Genomic DNA, 17,651 nt, shown 5'->3' with positions numbered 1-17,651 from the left:
TCGTAAGCCACGTGGGTACAGAGCAACCTAGGTCGCGGAAGAGCTTCAACGTCGCTGACGATGGACATTTGGTCGGCGTAGACGTCGTACTCAAGGTTGGGCACGAAGTCGTGCGGGTTCGAAGCTGTCAATGGGCTGTCGGAGAGATCGGAGAAGCGTCGGCGATTCACGATCGAGAACGACAGCGCTTTGAGCCACGTCGTGCCGGACTTGGGACACGAGGCCAAGAGGATGTCGTCGTCGCGAGCGAGAAAGTGTTTCTGGAGAGACAGCACGCCTCTGATGATGGCACTGGGCACCCAAAACCCTTGGTATAGGTTGTAAGTAAAATCGTATGTCGGGTCTTTCTCTCTCGCCAGATTCTGGATCATCGCCTCTTCTTCTTCGTCCAACCCATGTGAAGGTTTTTCCATCTTGATTTCCTGGAACAGAATTAGATTTCGTAGATAGATATATATCAGTTATGTCATGACTCATGCACACCACACTAGGGCACACCGCTTCGCTAGACGTGCTATACACGGCTCCAGCTAGAGCTCACCACCAATCACTTGAAGAGCTGGGCTTCGGAAATGGCCCAAGAGGAAGAATCGGAGTCTGTCTTCAGTCCAAAAGACCAACCCAACAGCAAGGGAAGTCAGGCCCAATAAGAGAGTTCGCAAGGAGCCCTACTGGTCGAAGTATTACACGCGCAGAGGGGCAAGTGAAAAGAAATTCCGTTAGAGAAGGATGGGACCACTTCTGATATTTTGTTTTTGGCTTTTCAACTATTTCCTTGTTATTTCGTCAAGTTTCTTTTTTCTTTTTTATGCAAGTATTATACTCTGGTTTGTCATTCTTGGAGATTTGTACCGTCTCGAAGAGATACTCTATCACTGATATGCAATTCTGCTCTAGTTTTGTGTATCAATTGGTGCTTTCATCGAGTATTTTGCTCTTCTCAGCTTAAGTCATGAAGAACGAAATATCCCCTTCTATTCTCTCCGAGTTGGCGTACCTCGTTTTGATGGAGGTAATGTGGAGGACCGAGTTGACAAGATTGAGAAGTTTTATTCATTGCACAGAGTACCTTCGGCCTTACGTCTATCGGCGTGTCCTTTCACCTCGATGTCGACCAGTCTACCTGGTATCAGTGGATGGAGAAAGGAGGTGGCATAACCACTTGGGAAGCATTCTCGGTACAGCTCCCGATCAGATTTGGCAGTTTCGTGCCGTGTTTGAGAGTCTGATGCTTTGCACTTCGGGAGTCTCGACATCTACGTTCCTCGCATTCTCGTGGGGTCTGAAAACAGAGATTCGTCGGAATTTGTTGTGAAGATGCGATGATGCGCAGCAGAGTACAAGGGTATCAGAGGATGTCTTCCAGCGACAATGGTCACACGGGATCTCGTGGGGGATTCTTCAACCCACCAGTGACTAGTCAGGCTTCTCCACAACACCCTCCTAGTAGTATCACTTCGGATCGTCATTACCAAGGGTCCTCGCATAACGCATCGTCAAAACTGCCAGTCTCACACCCGTGGAGATTCAACCATAGCGTGATAAAGGACTCTGTTACACGTGTGACGAGAAATTTAGCTTCAATCACACAAACCAGGTATTACTTTTGTTTAGTGATGAATCAAACGACTTGTCGGACGACGTGGCTGTGTCTTCTCCAAAACCCGATGATGTAGATGTGGGAATGGAGGGAGTTTGAATGTGTTCACTAACGCGGATAACCCACCACTGCTCGCAGTTTTTGCTTAATTGAAGTCGGAGAAGATGGAAGTACTCGTTGATACGGGGAGCAATTTCAGCTACATTCACGAGTCCTTGGTAGGGAAACTGAAACTCACACGTGTTGCCTCTAAGCGGTTCAAATTCTACATGGGTAACGGCCAATCTCTTATTTGCAAAGAGAAGTGTCTGGGCATTCCATTGGTGATACAAGGCATGCAATTGGTGGTTGATTTGTTAGTCTTGCCAATTTGGGGGCTCGATATTATTCTCGATATGCAATGGCTTCGTACTTTGGGTCCGTGATTGCATGATCACAACAACCTAACTATGGAGTTCAAGTGGCAAGGCAACTACTAGAAAAATGCTATTTCGTGCCATCTTCTACATACCACTAAATACAAAAAATGGCACTAAAAAAATGATGTCTATCAGACTATTTTAGCGGCGTAAATAATAAGATGACAGTTAAAATTGAAATGCCATTAAATAACATTAAATAAAAATAACCGCCACTTAAAAATGCATTAAATTATTATTTTTTATCCAATTTTTTTTTTAACTCTGTTTTTTAGTTAATGATAATTAGTTTTAGTTTTTTTATTTGAATAATTATTGTTTCATATTAATAAATTAAAAAAAAAACATTCACATTGACAAATTTCGATGAGGAAGTTAGAGGAGCGCAATTCTTCAAGATTATTTTGTTCATGATCTCACTTGGCTTATCAATCTCGTTTTGCTTAAAGAATGACTTCACCATTGCATTTTGCCCGACCTTGCCAGACCCAAATACCTTCTATTGGCTTCAAACAGAAACTCGAGAGCACGATTTCTGTGTCCTTTCTTCAAATACTTAAGGACGAGGTCTTGCTTGGACGGAGATCAATCTCGTGTCCCTCTTCGGCCTGCTTGGATTTGCTAAAAAAAAAAAAAAAAAACCCATGATCACAATACACTATAAGCCACGTTATGCGGGAGACAACCTTTTACGCCATTCCACACTATAATGGACTTTCAGTTATATGAGGTTAGTAGAGATCGGGTAGCATTTATCTCTAATTGCTTAAAAATGACACAAAAAAGAGAGGGATACGAAAAAAAAAAACTAAGGACGGAAAGGAAAAAATTATCAAGGGAAATGTGGGATAGCTACGTGGGTTGTAAGTGGGTTGAATAGGTGTCTACGATGGGAAAATTTGAAATTGTAAAAAGGGTATGGAGGAAATCTTGGCTGAACAAGTGGAAATTCGTTACTAATTAAATCAGTGTATATATATAAACATATATAAATAATTCTTAAAAGATTTTGCTGTCGCACGAAAATGAACAACGATTTAAAGCTTCAGGCGGTTCGACCTAAGGCCGGACCAAGTCTCCACAACCGAGCCAAAGGTGTGAACTCGAAAGTCTCGAGTTGGGTTTTCTCCAGTCGGAGGGTTTCTCAGAGGAGAGAACGGGTTAATAGGGGGAGTGACCGTGCTTTTCGTGCAAGCTACCTACGTAACCGTGTGAATAGAGATCAAGTCAGAACGTAGTTCAAGGCATATGTAACGTTGTATGAGGTGCGGAGCCTGGTAGTCTGCTCGTCATAGGAGACGTAGCGTTGTGTTTTTCCCGAGCGATGTCTCAACTCTAGGATCGAGTTACCCGATAGAGAATGTGTGTTTTCTATCTTTTGGAGGCGTGGGAGACTCTCAGTCGAGAGTTCCTTGTCGTGGTGAGCGTGCAAGACGCATAGGCGATTTTCTGTCGAAAATGGTGGACGCGTCTAGTGTGCTAGATGCGTAGGGGATTTTCAATGGAAAATCTTGGGAGCGCGCTTGGGCTCTAGATCTAGCGCTTTAGAATCTCTGAGAGCGAGAAATCTTGCAGAGGGTGCTTCAGGCCAAAGATGGCATCCAAAGAAGCAGAGAGAAGAGTAGTATATTTCGGGATTGAAAACGATGGATTACCCTCACTTGGGGGGGTATTTATAGTAGTTGGAAGGCCTTAAGAGGTCCTTAGGTCGTCCATGTGGGACTCAAGAGCGCGCTCTCCTCGAGGAGGAGCGCGCTCCGCCACGAGGAGCAACGTCACGCTGTTGTTGCCGATGAACCACGTTGCACCACTGTCGCCGAGGAGCCGAGCCCCTCCGCTGTCGTCGAGGCACAGAGTCGCGCTGCCATCACCATGGGACGAGCCGCACCACCGTCGATGGAGAGTAGAGCCACTTCACCACCGAGGCGCACCACCGACGCAAAGAAGACGAGCCGGTCTCAATCGACTTCTTTTACTGGTCTCAATCCGTCGTACCTCCTCCCCTGAAGCCGACACCCAATCGGTGACCGAAGTCTTCGTCGGATTTGGCCCCAGGGGAGAGATTTAGATCTAGATCTGGAAATTCACTTGATATTAATGCTTATATATTTTAATTAACGGTTTTTGATTCACTTTTATATAATAGTTTCGTTTTGAAATTCCGTCGTGCAAATCATATTGTTAGCCGGTCCACGTGTGATCATAAAGTCGAGCCTTAGATCTTGTTACGTGAATTTTATGTGTTAATTTATTTTTGAGATTTATAAACAACTAGCCTACTTATAGATGAGACTTTTAAATTATAGCCCAACTATCTATTTATTTAGGGAAATAACCAATTGTCACGCCCCGGGAAAGGTGGGGTGTGATTATAGAATATAAAATAAACTAATATACTTTACATAACTATCCCACCTTTCCCGGGGCGTGACAGGGTGGTATCATAGCTTCAAATGGGGCCATGCCTATGCTGGATTGAAAACTGTTGTTGTATGCGAATTCAGCAAACAAGAGATTTTCTTTCCATTTGTTTCCAAAATCCAAAGCACACGCTCTCAACATGTTTTCCATGATTTGAATAACTCTCTCAGATTGCCCATCTGTCCGAGGATGAAAAACAGTACTAAAATTCAGTATGGTTTCCATGGCTTCCTGGAAACTTCTCCAATAATGAGCAGTGAATCGCGTATCTCGATCCGAAGTAATACTCCAAGAGGAGACTAGCTGAAGTGTATCTAGAAAACGTGGTGAAGTATCACGGTGAGGAAAAGAATGCGAGCCTTGGTTTCCTTATAATGGATATGTCTTTGGGTTCTACGATTTATAAATCGTACGTTTGAGTTTGAGTTTTGTGGATTACTCTAGAATTCTGATTCAGGATCGGTTTGTTTCACCGTGATAGGACTCGAGACTGAAATTCGGTTAGAGGGTTCACAGTGTAAGTGATCGTCCGGATTCTCGGTATTAGTGAACATTTGGGTTCACGGAGCGAGCGAACGTCTCGTGGACGAGCGACGTCTACGCTTAATCTCGAGGTAGGTTATTATAACCCTTCTCTCCTGATTTTATGGTTTGGCCTCAAGTATATATTATTTTCGAAATGAAAATGATTGTGAACGTGCCACGAAACCTAGAATCATTTTTAAAATGTGGCAGAATCTCAAATCGGGAGATCCGATTGTGAAATTGAAAGGTATTTTCAGTATTATACATATATCCCTTATTTGAAAAATATAGATATAATATTTTTCTATATTGGCTTGGGATAGCCGGATACTTATATATACGAAGCGGAGAATGCATGCGTATATATAAAAGGGTGTGGAGAGTGCACCATTCTGATCAGAGGACTGCCACGGGTTATGTGGGCAGACGGTGCCAGGCCACCAGCATAAAAATCGCATTTTGCATTTGCATATCTCATCATTCAATGTACGTTTACTTTTGTTCCGAGGTATACTTGTACGTGTATGGTGATTTACACGTGACAAGAGTAGTATTATTATTAAGTAAATATTATTTTCGAAAATCTTTTAAAAAAAATCAAACCATTACTATAGCACCTACTGAGCCTCAGTCTCACCCCTATTTCCTCAAATTTTTCTTACAATCAGGATGTGAGAAGGAGAAGGGTTAGAAAGACCTCAGGCTTAAGTGTGGTCGAGAGTTTGAAGGTTTTCGCTGGATAGACTATCAAGTGTCGAAGGTTGGTTTTATTTTTCGCTTTCTTTCTTTATCTTTGGACTTGTAAAGTAAACTACTGAGTATGCACCGTGGGTATGTTTTGGCTCTGTTAGCGTTAATGGTCTAGTTTTCTCTTAATATCGCTTTTATACTCACGTCCCATTTTAGGGGCGTGACACCAATATTTCTCGTACTTCCAAAATTGTCCTTGGTTTCATAAAACTTCGTTCTTATTTGTTTGTTAATTCTAGATTTTGTTCAGTTATTCATCATCAGATTTGAATCATGGAATCGTTCGCCAAATCGGAGACATGTATTTTGTTTTTTCGTATGGTAAATAATATTTACTATCGGATGACCCGACTGTAAATATTATTTACCATTAAAATTATCATGTGATTTGCAACCAGGATATTCGATGACTCATTTGGAATAGTAGGATCATCGATTTCGTAGATGTTCTTCTATTGTTCTTATATTATCTGTTCGTTTAGGTTAGTCATTTAATCATTCTTAGTTTATGTTTGTCTAGTGTAGGTGTTTAGGTTCTTTAGTTTTTTGCAACTTCGTTCTTATTTGGTTGTTAATTCCAAATTTTTTTCAGTTATTCATCATTAGATTTGAATCATGAAATCGTTCGTCAAATCGGAGACAAGTATTTTGTTTTTTCGAATGGTAAATAATATTTACTATCGGATGGTCCGATAGTAAATATTATTTACCATTCGAAAAAGCATATTTTATAGTTAATCTAACAGAGAATTGATCGGAGATGCGGGGGAGGGTTTCGATTATGGTGTTCTATGGGTTAATCGAATTGGAAATAATATATACTTACCATTTTTTCCAAGTCTGAGAACGGAGACGATTCGTCAGCTTCGGAAGTGGCAAAATAAAAAAATTGGTGGCGGAAAAGGAGGTCGGACGCAATGTCGGAGGATTGAGGGATTCGAAATCGACGGAGAGTTCGGAGGCAATATCGGAGGATTGAAGGATTTTGAGTCGGATCCGAAAATTTTGGTGTGTATTTGATGAGGGGTAAAATATGAATATAATATTGTTTGGTAGTGGATTGAGTTAGTTACCTATTGGGCTAGAATTTTAAAAGAGGTGATCAATTTGGGCTAGATACCTAACCGACCCTTTATTTTTCGGCATTAACTTATTGAAATGAGTATAATACAGAAGAAATTAATAGCAAAGAAAACGAGAAAAGACGTGTAAAAATATAATATCATAAGTTCATAACAATATAAAATAAACAAGGATAATCAAACCATTTTAGCATGAGATCTAATTTCATAAATCAAATCGTTACCCTTACCCCTTCCCAAAAGATTTAAGGGAAAAAAACGTCTTTCTCTGATCCGAAACTCGCTCGAAGTTTATATAAACATAGCGATATAATCGCACTCCATTATCTAATCAAAATCAAGGAGACCATATTCTAGGGTTTCTTTCGCCTAATTCCAGTACCACAACACTATGCCTCTCCACCAGCGTCGCGACGACGACGGCGACATGGACGACGACGACGAGGAATACGGCGGCGGGAACGAGGAGCAGGCCCTGGATGACGAAGAATTGGAGGCGGAGGAGGAGGAGGACGACGACGACGGAGGAAGAGGCCGTCGCAGCTCAACCCACAAGCGCGGGAGAGCGCAATTCATCGAGGACTACGCGGAGGAAGACGACGAGGAAGATGAAGATGACGAAGACGACGATGAGAATTACAGCGACAAAGGAGGTTCGCGGAGAGGCGGCAAAGCGGCCGCGAAGCTTGCCGGCAAAGGAGGAAAGAAGGCTAAGAAGGGCTCCATGATGTATTTCGATATGGAAGCTGACGAGGTCGACAGCGAGGGCGACGACGAGGAGGAGTACGAGGAGGAGAACGGTACGCTTCCGAATTTCTCTAACTCTCTCTGTGTTTATACATATTTTATTGTGTTTTCAGGGTCTGGATATATGTTATTGCTGTCTGGGGTTAGTCAGTTTGGTTTTTGATAATTAGGTTGAATAGGTTGCAATTTGGACTCAGTTTTGGCCTAACTAGCTTTCTCCGATTGCTTGGTTTCTTCGTGATAGGCTCGGTTGAAGTGGGTTGCTTTAGGATTTCGGAGTAATTAGGTTTACATGTATTAATGGTTTTGAACTTTACTTCGGGCCTGCTTAGTTTTGGGAAGCTGATATATATCCCGTATGCTACACCACTCAATCCCTATCCAACCATTCCATGTTTGATTCACATTACGGTAGGTTTTAAGGCTCAATGGCCGTAATAGTTGTTTTTCTTTTAATTAGTCATGTCGTGCAGATCGATATGGTCATCCAGTGCTTTGATTTTAGACATTCAGTGGTTTTATAAAATCAGCTTTTTCTTGTTATTAAGAAAGGTGTTTGTTTCTTCGACAAAAAATGATCCCTTTAGATGGGATACTGCTTCCAATACAAAAGTTGTGAATCCTATATGGGACTGACAACGAGATGCTTTTTTGATTTCCGTCTTGCCACCTCATTTCTTATTACCATTCTATCACACTTGAGGACAATGAATGAGCTTGAAATATATAAATCCGATTGCACTCATGTTTTGTTTCGTTTATGAATTGGCAAACATACTATCTGTTCAAGCAGGTCCGGTTTGTGGGTTACCTTCCTCATCGCACTTCTCCCCATTCCGTTCCTATACTATGTTCATGTTCACCATACATCTGTTCTTTCTGTACAGATTTTTCAGTGATACTTGATATGACTGGTTTGTCTTTTACTGTATTATCTGTGCGCAGGTTTCATAGAGAATGATGAAGTACCTGAGGAAGTGGATCATAGAAGGCCTCACCGCCCTTCATTTAATGCATTGGAGGAGGAAGATGTTGAAGCCCTTGAGAGAAGAGTTCAGGAAAGGTTTTACAAATCTAGTCACCAAATGGAATATGATGAGGAGACCACTGATGTGGACCAACAAGCCTTGCTACCGTCTGTTAGAGATCCAAAGTTGTGGATGGTGAAATGTGCGGTATGTTCATAACTTTGGGTGATTTTCGATGTCTTAAAATCTGCATATCTATTGCTCAACGTGGCCTGGACCTTTATTGTACTTCGTTGGTTTCTGTCAGATTGGTAAAGAGAGAGAGGTCGCCGCTTGCTTAATGCAGAAATACATAGATAAAGGAGCTGAACTCAATCTGCAAATTAGATCTGTCATTGCTCTAGACCACCTCAAGAACTTTATATACATTGAGGCTGATAAAGAAGCCCATGTGAGAGAGGTACGTATACATCTCTTTCCAAACTCTGATTGGTGAGATTTCTGAAGCTCGTAAACTTGGGATTTAGTGTTTAACTTCTGAAATACATCTTCACATTTTTCATTTGCTGATTTAGGTTTGCAAAGGTCTACGCAATATATATGCCCAGAAAGTGGTGCTTATACCAATTAGAGAAATGACGGATGTGCTTTCTGTCGAAAGCAAATCAATAGATCTTTCTCGGGACACTTGGGTCAGGATGAAGATAGGCACGTATAAGGGAGATCTCGCAAAAGTACGGATCTTTTATTGTTATTATTGATATTCATCATTATTGGTTCTATGATGCTTTCTAGCTCACTATTTAGCGTTCTTTATGCAGGTTGTTGATGTAGATAATGTCCGGCAGAGGGTGACTGTAAAACTAATTCCAAGGATAGACATGCAGGCTCTAGCAAACAAATTGGTAAATATCAGTAATGTTACTCTTGGGTTTTATAAGTATTTAAGGTTTATTCTTTCCCCTTGTTCTTCTCAGTCAACTCAGGTTTACGTTCTGATGTGGGTTCCTCAATTGGATGATCATTGAGTTTCTCTCTCTCTTTTTTTTTTTTTTTTTTTTTTTTTTTTTTTTTTTTTTAGTTTTTAGGATTGCAGTCTTTTCTAGTTCAAGTCGCTGACTAATTGGCGTGTTGCTTGATTATCCCTAGGTCCCCTGTCCTCGTGTTGTATATCCATTTTGCCATCTGTTTAATAAATTTCTGTCCTCCACTCAAATTTATAATATTGGAAAATTATATTCGCTGAAAAAATAGTCGTCTTTTATAATTTTCTGGTGAGCCCATGCAAGTCATTTATGTTTCTCTCTTTCCACAACGCTTCAAATGTATCGTAATTTCTGATTAATAGTGAGAATGTTTCTTTTTATAAACAGGAGGGTAGAGAGACTGTGAAAAAGAAAGCATTTGTTCCTCCTCCACGCTTTATGAACCGTGATGAGGCTAGGTAATTCTGAGCTTAATCTTACTGATTGAGTTTGTTGATATGTGTCCTAATTTAATTTCTGATATTCTGGTGCAGGGAGCTTCACATCAGAGTTGAACGAAGGCGAGATCCGATGACGGGTGATTATTTTGAGAATATCGGTGGCATGCTGTTTAGGGAAGGTTTCCTATATAAAACAGTTTCGATGAAATCGATTAGTGTTCTAAATATAAAACCCACATTTGATGAGCTTGAAAAATTCCGGAAACCTGGAGAGGATGGCGATGGAGACATGGCTAGTCTGTCTACATTGTTTGCCAACAGAAAGAAAGGGCATTTTATGAAGGGCGATGCAGTTATTATAGTAAAGGGAGATCTAAAAAACTTAAAAGGATGGGTTGAGAAAGCTGAGGAAGAAACTGTGTTTATCAGGCCAGAAATGAAAGGCCTTCCGGTAAGAATGTGTCTCTTTTTTTTTTTTTTTTTTTTGGTTTCACCCACTTCTTTTTACATGGATAAAGTGGATTTTTTTTTCTTCATATTTAAGTATTCTGTTTCATTTTCATTTATTTAAATAATTTTTTATTACAAATCAATATAAGAAGGCCTATTGGTAAGAATTTTTCTGTAAAGGTAAATCTGTTTTTTAATTGTATATATTATGACGTTCAGGAAACTCTTGCCGTAAATGAGAAAGAGCTTTGCAAATATTTTGAACCGGGAAACCACGTAAAGGTTGTGTCTGGTACTCAAGAAGGTGCAACTGGTATGGTTGTAAAAGTTGAGGAGCACGTGCTAATCATTTTGTCTGATACAACAAAAGAGCACGTGAGTATTTTGATGTTATTTTAAATTTTATTTCGTGATCATTTGATACTTCGTCGACAGAAGAGATTTTCTTATGCCAATATGCTGTGTACAGATCCGTGTATTTGCTGATGATGTAGTAGAGAGTTCTGAGGTGACAACCGGCGTTACTAGAATTGGGGATTATGAGCTACACGACCTTGTCTTATTGGAGTAAGTGGTTCTTTCCATCTCAGCGACGCAGTTTCTTTTTTCAGCTTTGGCTCTGAAAAATATTAATGTATTCAACCTTGTCCAGTAATATGAGCTTCGGTGTGATCATACGGGTCGAAAGCGAAGCTTTTCAGGTACTTGCTCGTGAATTTGAAAGTATTCTTAGTTAATGGCTTCTAAGCGAGTACAATGATTCTCGTGTTGCTATATCTAGGTGCTCAAGGGCGTTGCTGACAGGCCCGAGGTGGCTCTTGTTAGGTTAAGAGAGATAAAATGCAAGTTGGATAAGAGAACAAGTGTCCAAGATCGATATAAAAACACCATATCTGTAAAAGATGTCGTGAGAATCCTTGATGGCCCGTGCAAAGTGAGAACTATAGGGTGATCTATTTATTTGACAATAAGATTTGCGTCTTCATTTTATTTTATGGTGGTTGATGTCATGCTAGGACAAACAAGGTCCTGTAGAACACATATACAAGGGAGTTCTGTTTATCTGTGACCGTCACCACCTTGAGCATGCTGGTTTTATCTGTGTCAAGGCCCAATCATGTGCTGTTGTTGGAGGTTCACGTGGTGGTGATAGAAATGTAAGCCTCTCATTGCAGAATTTTATGTTTTAATTTTTATTTATTGAAATATCATTGCAGTTTGTTCTGTATAGCCGATCTGGTCATCATGGTTTCTTATCTTTGTATCATTTCACTTTCTAGGGTCACTCCAACCATAGACTTAACCATCTCAGAGCTGCAACAAATGTTCCCCAATCACCGAAGAGATTTCCTAGAGCAGGCCCTCCGAGTGATTGTGAGTATATAATTTAAGTGCTCTTTTCGTACATATGCAATGGCTAATACTGGTCTAGATTTTCTGAGTGTGAACTTCTACTTGTGTTTAGTTAATGCAAAAGGAAGGGCGGTAAAAGTTTGCAAGGGTCCATTCAAGGGCTATCGTGGGCGTATTGTTGAATTCAAGGGAACTAATGTCAGAGTCGAATTGGAGTCTCAAATGAAGGTTGTAACAGGTAAGTCTAGCTCATCAAAACTGTTTGTATTGGGTTTTGTCCTGCATTAACCCTGTTGTTTCTTGCGTAGTTGACAGGTCATGTATATCTGACAATGTAAATGTTACAACCCCGCATCGGTAAACTTCTGAAGCTAAAATCATTCTGTTGAGGAAATATCCGATTAATTTTGTACTCTTCCTTAATTTAAAAGTAATGTTCCAGGGACACTGCTAAATATGGCAGGGGAAGTGAGACTCCTATGCATCCATCTCGAACTCCGCTTCATCCTTACATGACACCCATGAGAGATTCTGGAGGTTTGAAAATCTTAAATCCTGTCTCGTTGTGTATTCTGAATCAGCGACATAAGATATTAACTGCTCTTAATCTATTTCTGTAGCAACACCTAGTCATGATGGCATGAGAACACCAATGCGAGACCGTGCTTGGAATCCTTATACCCCAATGAGTCCACCAAGGTGATTTATTTATTTTTTCACTAGATTGTTTATGTGTTATATAGTTCAAGATATGTGCAAAATGGTCAATTTCCTTCCGAACTGAAAAAAATTTGAGGCACTTTTTTAGTTAATATCAGTGTATAGCTAGCACAAATCTGAAATGCTTACCAATTCGTGTGCACTTTCTATTCAAGTTATATTGGTAAGTTGGTTGTAGTCTAAGCCCCTCAAGTTAAAAAAAAATACAACTCCAGTACGAGCATTGCATACTGAGTTATTTTACGTTGATTGAATAATTCAAGTACAAAACATGGGTTTGCACTCGACCTTGTTTAGAAAAAAAGGATTTGCAGTCTCCATGGCCATGCCCGCCCAAACAATATGTATTAGATTGTAGACTAGATCTTAAGGTGTTTGCTATGATAATAATCTTTGCCCCATGGAAGCACTTTTTTTGTCCATAATTTAAGCAACGATAATTCAGGAGGAATAAATGATGTGTTTAATTTATATATTTATTATTGCTGAATGATTCTTGAAATGACATTGATGGATTTAGGGATAACTGGGAGGACGGGAACCCCGGTTCTTGGGGAGCGAGCCCACAGTATCAGGTCAGCATTCGTTATCTAAGAAAATGAAATGTGTTCCTGTTTACACTTTCACATGCTTTTCATTTTCCTGATATATTACGTATAACCGTTGATTGTTTTTAATCCAGCCTGGAAGCCCTCCTTCACGACCGTACGAAGCACCGACACCTGGTTCAGGTTGGGCCAACACCCCAGGTGGCAACTTCAGCGATGCTGGAACACCAAGGGACAGCGGTTCGTATGGTATAGGTTATTCTTTGTGTTAACGATACTGTAGCAAGATTATATTAAAGATTAAATGTTGTGCCTGGCTTTGTTGCAGGCAATGCTCCGAGCCCATACTTGCCCTCGACTCCAGGTGGGCAGCCTATGACTCCAAATTCAGTTTCGTATGTTCCGGGAACTCCTGGTGGGCAGCCAATGACACCGGGTTCCGGTGGTCTTGATGCTATGTCCCCCGTCATCGGTTAGACCCCTAAATTCTCGCTTTTGATATATATTATACTATATGCACTTGTAAAAAATTATATTTTCGTACACACCACTAGTAACTAGTGGAGGCCCGTGCTTTTTAAAAAAAATATATGTAGAGATCTGTGACTAATTTTTATCCTAATTTTGCAGGTGGAGAGCATGAAGGGCCATGGTTCATTCCAGACATATTGGTGAATATACGAAGGTCCGGCGAAGAAACTACCGGAGTCATCCGGGATGTGCTTGCGGTAATAGTTCAACAATATCCACTCTTCCATCTTTTTTTTTTCTTTCTTAAACCACCATACAGGTCTTGTATTGAACGATTTATTTGGGGTGGGTAAAATGTTCAACATTTTTTTCTTCTTTCGTAGGATGGGTCATGTAGGGTGGTTCTCGGGTCGAGCAGCTCCGGCGGAGAAACGGTTGTCGCAATGCCGGGCGAGGTGGAGGTAGTTGCGCCCAGGAAAACCGATAGAATCAAAATAATGGGCGGGTTGCTACGGGGCTCCACCGGTAAGCTCATCGGAGTGGACGGGACTGATGGAATTGTTAAGGTCGATGATACCTTTGATGTAAAGATCTTAGACCTGGCAATTCTTGCCAAGCTAGCCCAGTCCTGATTCCAATATCGCTCCGCAATGTATATTATAAATGTTGTTTTTCTGATTGACTGAAATTTCAAGAGTTGGTTTTAGTATATCACCTTTTCGTAAAAAATTTTGAGTTTTTTGTTCTTACGAGTATGGTAAAGCATGTGTACCATGTATTTTAGTGAAGTGTCGAGTTTAATATTTGATTTTTAAAAATATCGAGTTCATACTTTTTGTTAATTAAAATGATAAAATTATACTTTGAAATAGACAATAGTATCACAAATCTCTCTATCATTGATCCAATATCCTAATTTTTAAATTCCCAAGTTTGAAATAAAAATAGCTTTAACTTTAAATTAAATAATAAAATTCATATTTATAAATTCATTTCGGTTCGAATTACAACTATGAATATTAGATTCTCTATTCGAATATGTGATTTTGATTACTATTGTGGGGGTTAAAAATCAATTCTCTAAAATAATCATTTGAGTTGGGCTTTAGTTCGACCAACAGCCGACCCAATTCTATTCCTGAAGGTCAGCCCAAGCCCAATCAGTAGCCCAGCTCGCCAAAGGAGGAACGAGTTCGATCATGTTGACTCGATCGAAGGAATCAGTCTTGGTCAGATAGAAGACTTCGCCGCGAAGACCGGATATGAGATGACTTCGACCAACGACGTGGCAGATCCAAACTGATCAACACGTGTCCTCCCTGATGAATTCTCTTCTGCTTTAAATAGAAGCCGATATGCTGACTTTCGCACACAGAAACCTACGCAATTACTTTGAATATTTCTTTACTGTTTATTTTCTTATTGTGGAGCTCGCCTGCTAGAGTTCGTCACTTCGTCCATTTGTAATACATTCGTTCATCAATAAAGATATTATTATTCTTTTGTTCGTCCTTATTCATTTCTTCCAATTTAAATATTTGTTTTTTATACGAAGTCTTCTAAGACCTATATCTAAATAAATCAAATATATACCATACTATAATTTGTGATTGTTGACGATCCCGAAATCAAGATCTACAATTTGGCGCCGTCTGTGGGAAAATTCAGAAAAACCAACATCAAAAGAAACAACTTTCCCAGAAAAGAAATACCATGTCTTCTACTCCGACTCATTATGAATCAGGAGAGGAAATCCCTCCGGTGATCAGGACAATCTTGGACATGCCGAACAAAAAAATTGAAAGTCAGGAAGAAACTTCTTAATGCTCGGTTGGATGCCTTCTTGACCCCTCAAAATACTCAGAGTCCCCAGGCGGGGTCCGGCGAAATGACCGCCTCAGAATCTGCTCGGAACGTGGCGTCAGCCGTCCAAACGAGCCGGGTTCTCCCTCCTGGCGTCCGCATGGACTTCACCGAGATCCAGGTCTCCCAAGGGCCAGACCAGTCCCGTGGTCCGACCTCCCTGCTCGGAGGGACTGCAGAAAAGGCCTCCACATGAGCTGCGATTGATCCGGCCGGACTGCCTCCGCCCCCGTCGGCAAGAGCACCCCCCGGATCTTTCCCAGCAAGTTTCGGACCTCGCCCTTCGGTGACCTCCCAAACGTTCACCGCACAATGTTTTGGCGGGCAGAACCAGACCCAGTACAATCCGACCGAAGTCACTATGGTCATACCATTGCCCACGGGACTTCGCCTTTCTCAAGGGGGCGAACCCAACATGTCTGAGTTCGAAAAATTCAAAGAATCGGTGACGCCAAGATGAAAGCAATCCACTCGAAGTTTCACAGTGCGACTAGCTCGGCCCCCGAAATAGACCGACTCGTTGCAGAAACGGGAAGGACTCCTTTCGCTAAAAACATCACCGACGTCTTCATTGGAGATGCTAGGAAGGTTCGCCTTCCTCGGTACGATGGGACCTCGAACCCGAAGACTTACATCCTGTCCTTTAGAATTGCGATGGGACGGGCCATGCTGACAGAGAGAGAATAAGAAGCGGGGTACTGCCAACTGTTCGCCGAAAGCTTGTGTGGAACTGCCTTGGAATGGTTTTCCAGACTTGAGCCTTACTCTATCGATAGTTTTGCCAAACTATCGGCGGCATTCCTAAAACATTATTCGATGTTTGTAGAGGACGAACTCACAATAACAGATCTGTGGGGGGTCCAACAGAAAGAGAACGAACCCCCGAAGGACTACATGGTCCTTTACAAGGACGTACTCTAAAAAATCTCTAACGTTGATCTCGAATCTGCCTTAACCTCTCTAAGGAACGGTCTGTGGCACGAATCGAGATTCAAGCTAGAGATGACTGTTAACCGCCCCCTTACATTGGAAGACGTGATCCACAAGACCGCAAACTATGCTAAGGCTGAGGAATAATTCACTTCCTTAGCAAAACAACGTACGGCCGAAAAGAAATCACACGGAAACACATGGATGCAACCTGTAAGTGCTGGGAGCAACCCCCGAAGGGCCAACCCCCATGAGGCCGGGCCATAAGTCAGAAAGCAGCACGCCCCTTCAGGTTTTTCTTTCAACATCGGAGATGAAAACAAGGAGGGAGGTCCCCAAGAAAAAAAAATGGACTAGGGACCCGAACGCGTTCTGCGATTTCCATCAGACCAACGGCCACGCCACGATAAATTGCGAAACTATGCGCAAAGTTTTGGCTGAAAAATATGCGAAGGGAGAACTGAAGAACATCGATTTAGGTCCCCCACCCAAAAAGAAGGCTTTCAACAATAACCGAGGGAGGGGTAACCCCTCACCTAAGAGGTCTAGGCCCACCGATGAAGGGGAACCTGGATCCCCACCGACCACAGCAAAACATCGAGTGGACTTCATAATGGGCGGCTCGAAATTTTGTAACAGCCCAGTCAACTCGATTAAAGCTCATCAACGTCAGTTGATGAATAAGACCACCAAGATCGAAGCAGAACAAGTTGTTCAAATCTCGTTCTCTGAAAAAGAAGCCTCGGGGGCAACAGACCCGCATGACGACACACTCGTGATAACGATCGACGTATCTAACTGCGAGGTCGCCCGAGTCTTGATCGATGAATGGAGATTTGTAGACCTCATCTTCAAGGACACCCCCACAAGGATGAGGATGAAAGAGTCCGAGATCGAAAGGGAACAAACCCAATTAACAGGCTTCAAAGGATCGATTACTCCATCACTACGGACCATTAAGCTGCCCGTAAAGACAAACGGGGTAAACAAGATAGTTGAATTCCAGGTTTTGGAATGTCTCTCCCCCTACAACATCGTTATGGGACAACCATGGATACATAAGACGAGGGCCGTTCTGTCATGCCCCGGGAAAGTGGGGTGTGATTAGAATATAATCAAACAGTAAAAAAAAACTTTACAAGTGCAAAGAAAGAAAACGAAAATAAAAAAAACCTTCGACACTTGATAGTCTATCCAGCGAAAACCTTCAAACTCTCGACCACACTTAACCCCGAGGTCTTCTTAACCCTCCTTCTTCTCACATCCTGATTATAAGAAAAAAGTTTGAGGAAAATAGGGGTTAGCCTGAAGCCCAATAGGTGCTATAGTAATGATTTGATTTTTAAAAAGATTTTCGAAAATAATACTTACTTTATAA

At 41.4% G+C, this 17,651-nt stretch overlaps 2 protein-coding genes across 3 annotated transcripts; both read left to right on the top strand.

Moving 5' to 3' along the window:
- Positions 1–6,992: 6,992 nt before the first annotated feature.
- GTA2 (global transcription factor group A2) lies at positions 6,993–14,229 on the top strand. 2 transcript variants are annotated; one of them, XM_089619017.1, is made up of 22 exons: positions 6,993–7,597; positions 8,490–8,719; positions 8,820–8,972; positions 9,088–9,246; positions 9,334–9,417; positions 9,886–9,956; positions 10,032–10,389; positions 10,608–10,763; positions 10,858–10,955; positions 11,041–11,089; positions 11,170–11,322; positions 11,405–11,545; positions 11,669–11,762; positions 11,854–11,979; positions 12,050–12,098; positions 12,184–12,278; positions 12,362–12,440; positions 12,982–13,036; positions 13,144–13,249; positions 13,338–13,481; positions 13,640–13,737; positions 13,864–14,229. In XM_089619017.1, the coding sequence occupies exons 1-22, from the start codon at positions 7,189–7,191 to the stop codon at positions 14,110–14,112; spliced, it is 3,156 nt and encodes a 1,051-aa protein (XP_089475143.1). In that variant the 5' UTR covers positions 6,993–7,188; the 3' UTR covers positions 14,113–14,229. The 2 variants fall into 2 exon arrangements, with proteins under 2 accessions (XP_089475143.1, XP_089475142.1); XM_089619016.1 differs by having other exon boundaries at positions 13,144–13,258.
- A 2,294-nt stretch (positions 14,230–16,523) lies between these two features.
- Positions 16,524–17,381, top strand: LOC149390524 (uncharacterized). The gene has a single exon (XM_089619792.1). The coding sequence runs from the start codon at positions 16,524–16,526 to the stop codon at positions 17,379–17,381; it is 858 nt and encodes a 285-aa protein (XP_089475918.1).
- The last annotated feature ends 270 nt before the right edge of the window (positions 17,382–17,651 follow it).

The sequence above is a fragment of the Urtica dioica genome, chromosome 7 (assembly GCF_054948205.1).
Source record: "Urtica dioica subsp. dioica isolate 48M chromosome 7, U.dioica_male_clone48M_v1_H2, whole genome shotgun sequence".
NCBI lineage: Eukaryota > Viridiplantae > Streptophyta > Magnoliopsida > Rosales > Urticaceae > Urtica > Urtica dioica.
This window is presented reverse-complemented; position numbering and strand designations above follow the sequence as displayed.

Coding starts and splice junctions, on each gene's coding strand:
- LOC149390524 (XM_089619792.1), top strand. CDS start 16,524: ATGAGGCCGGGCCATAAGTCAGAAAGCAGCACGCCCCTTCAGGTTTTT.
- GTA2 (XM_089619016.1), top strand. CDS start 7,189: ATGCCTCTCCACCAGCGTCGCGACGACGACGGCGACATGGACGACGAC. Junction 10,764..10,857: donor CTGATACAACAAAAGAGCAC/GTGAGTATTTTG, acceptor TGCTGTGTACAG/ATCCGTGTATTTGCTGATGA. Junction 13,259..13,337: donor AAGGGACAGCGGTTCGTATG/GTATAGGTTATT, acceptor GCTTTGTTGCAG/GCAATGCTCCGAGCCCATAC.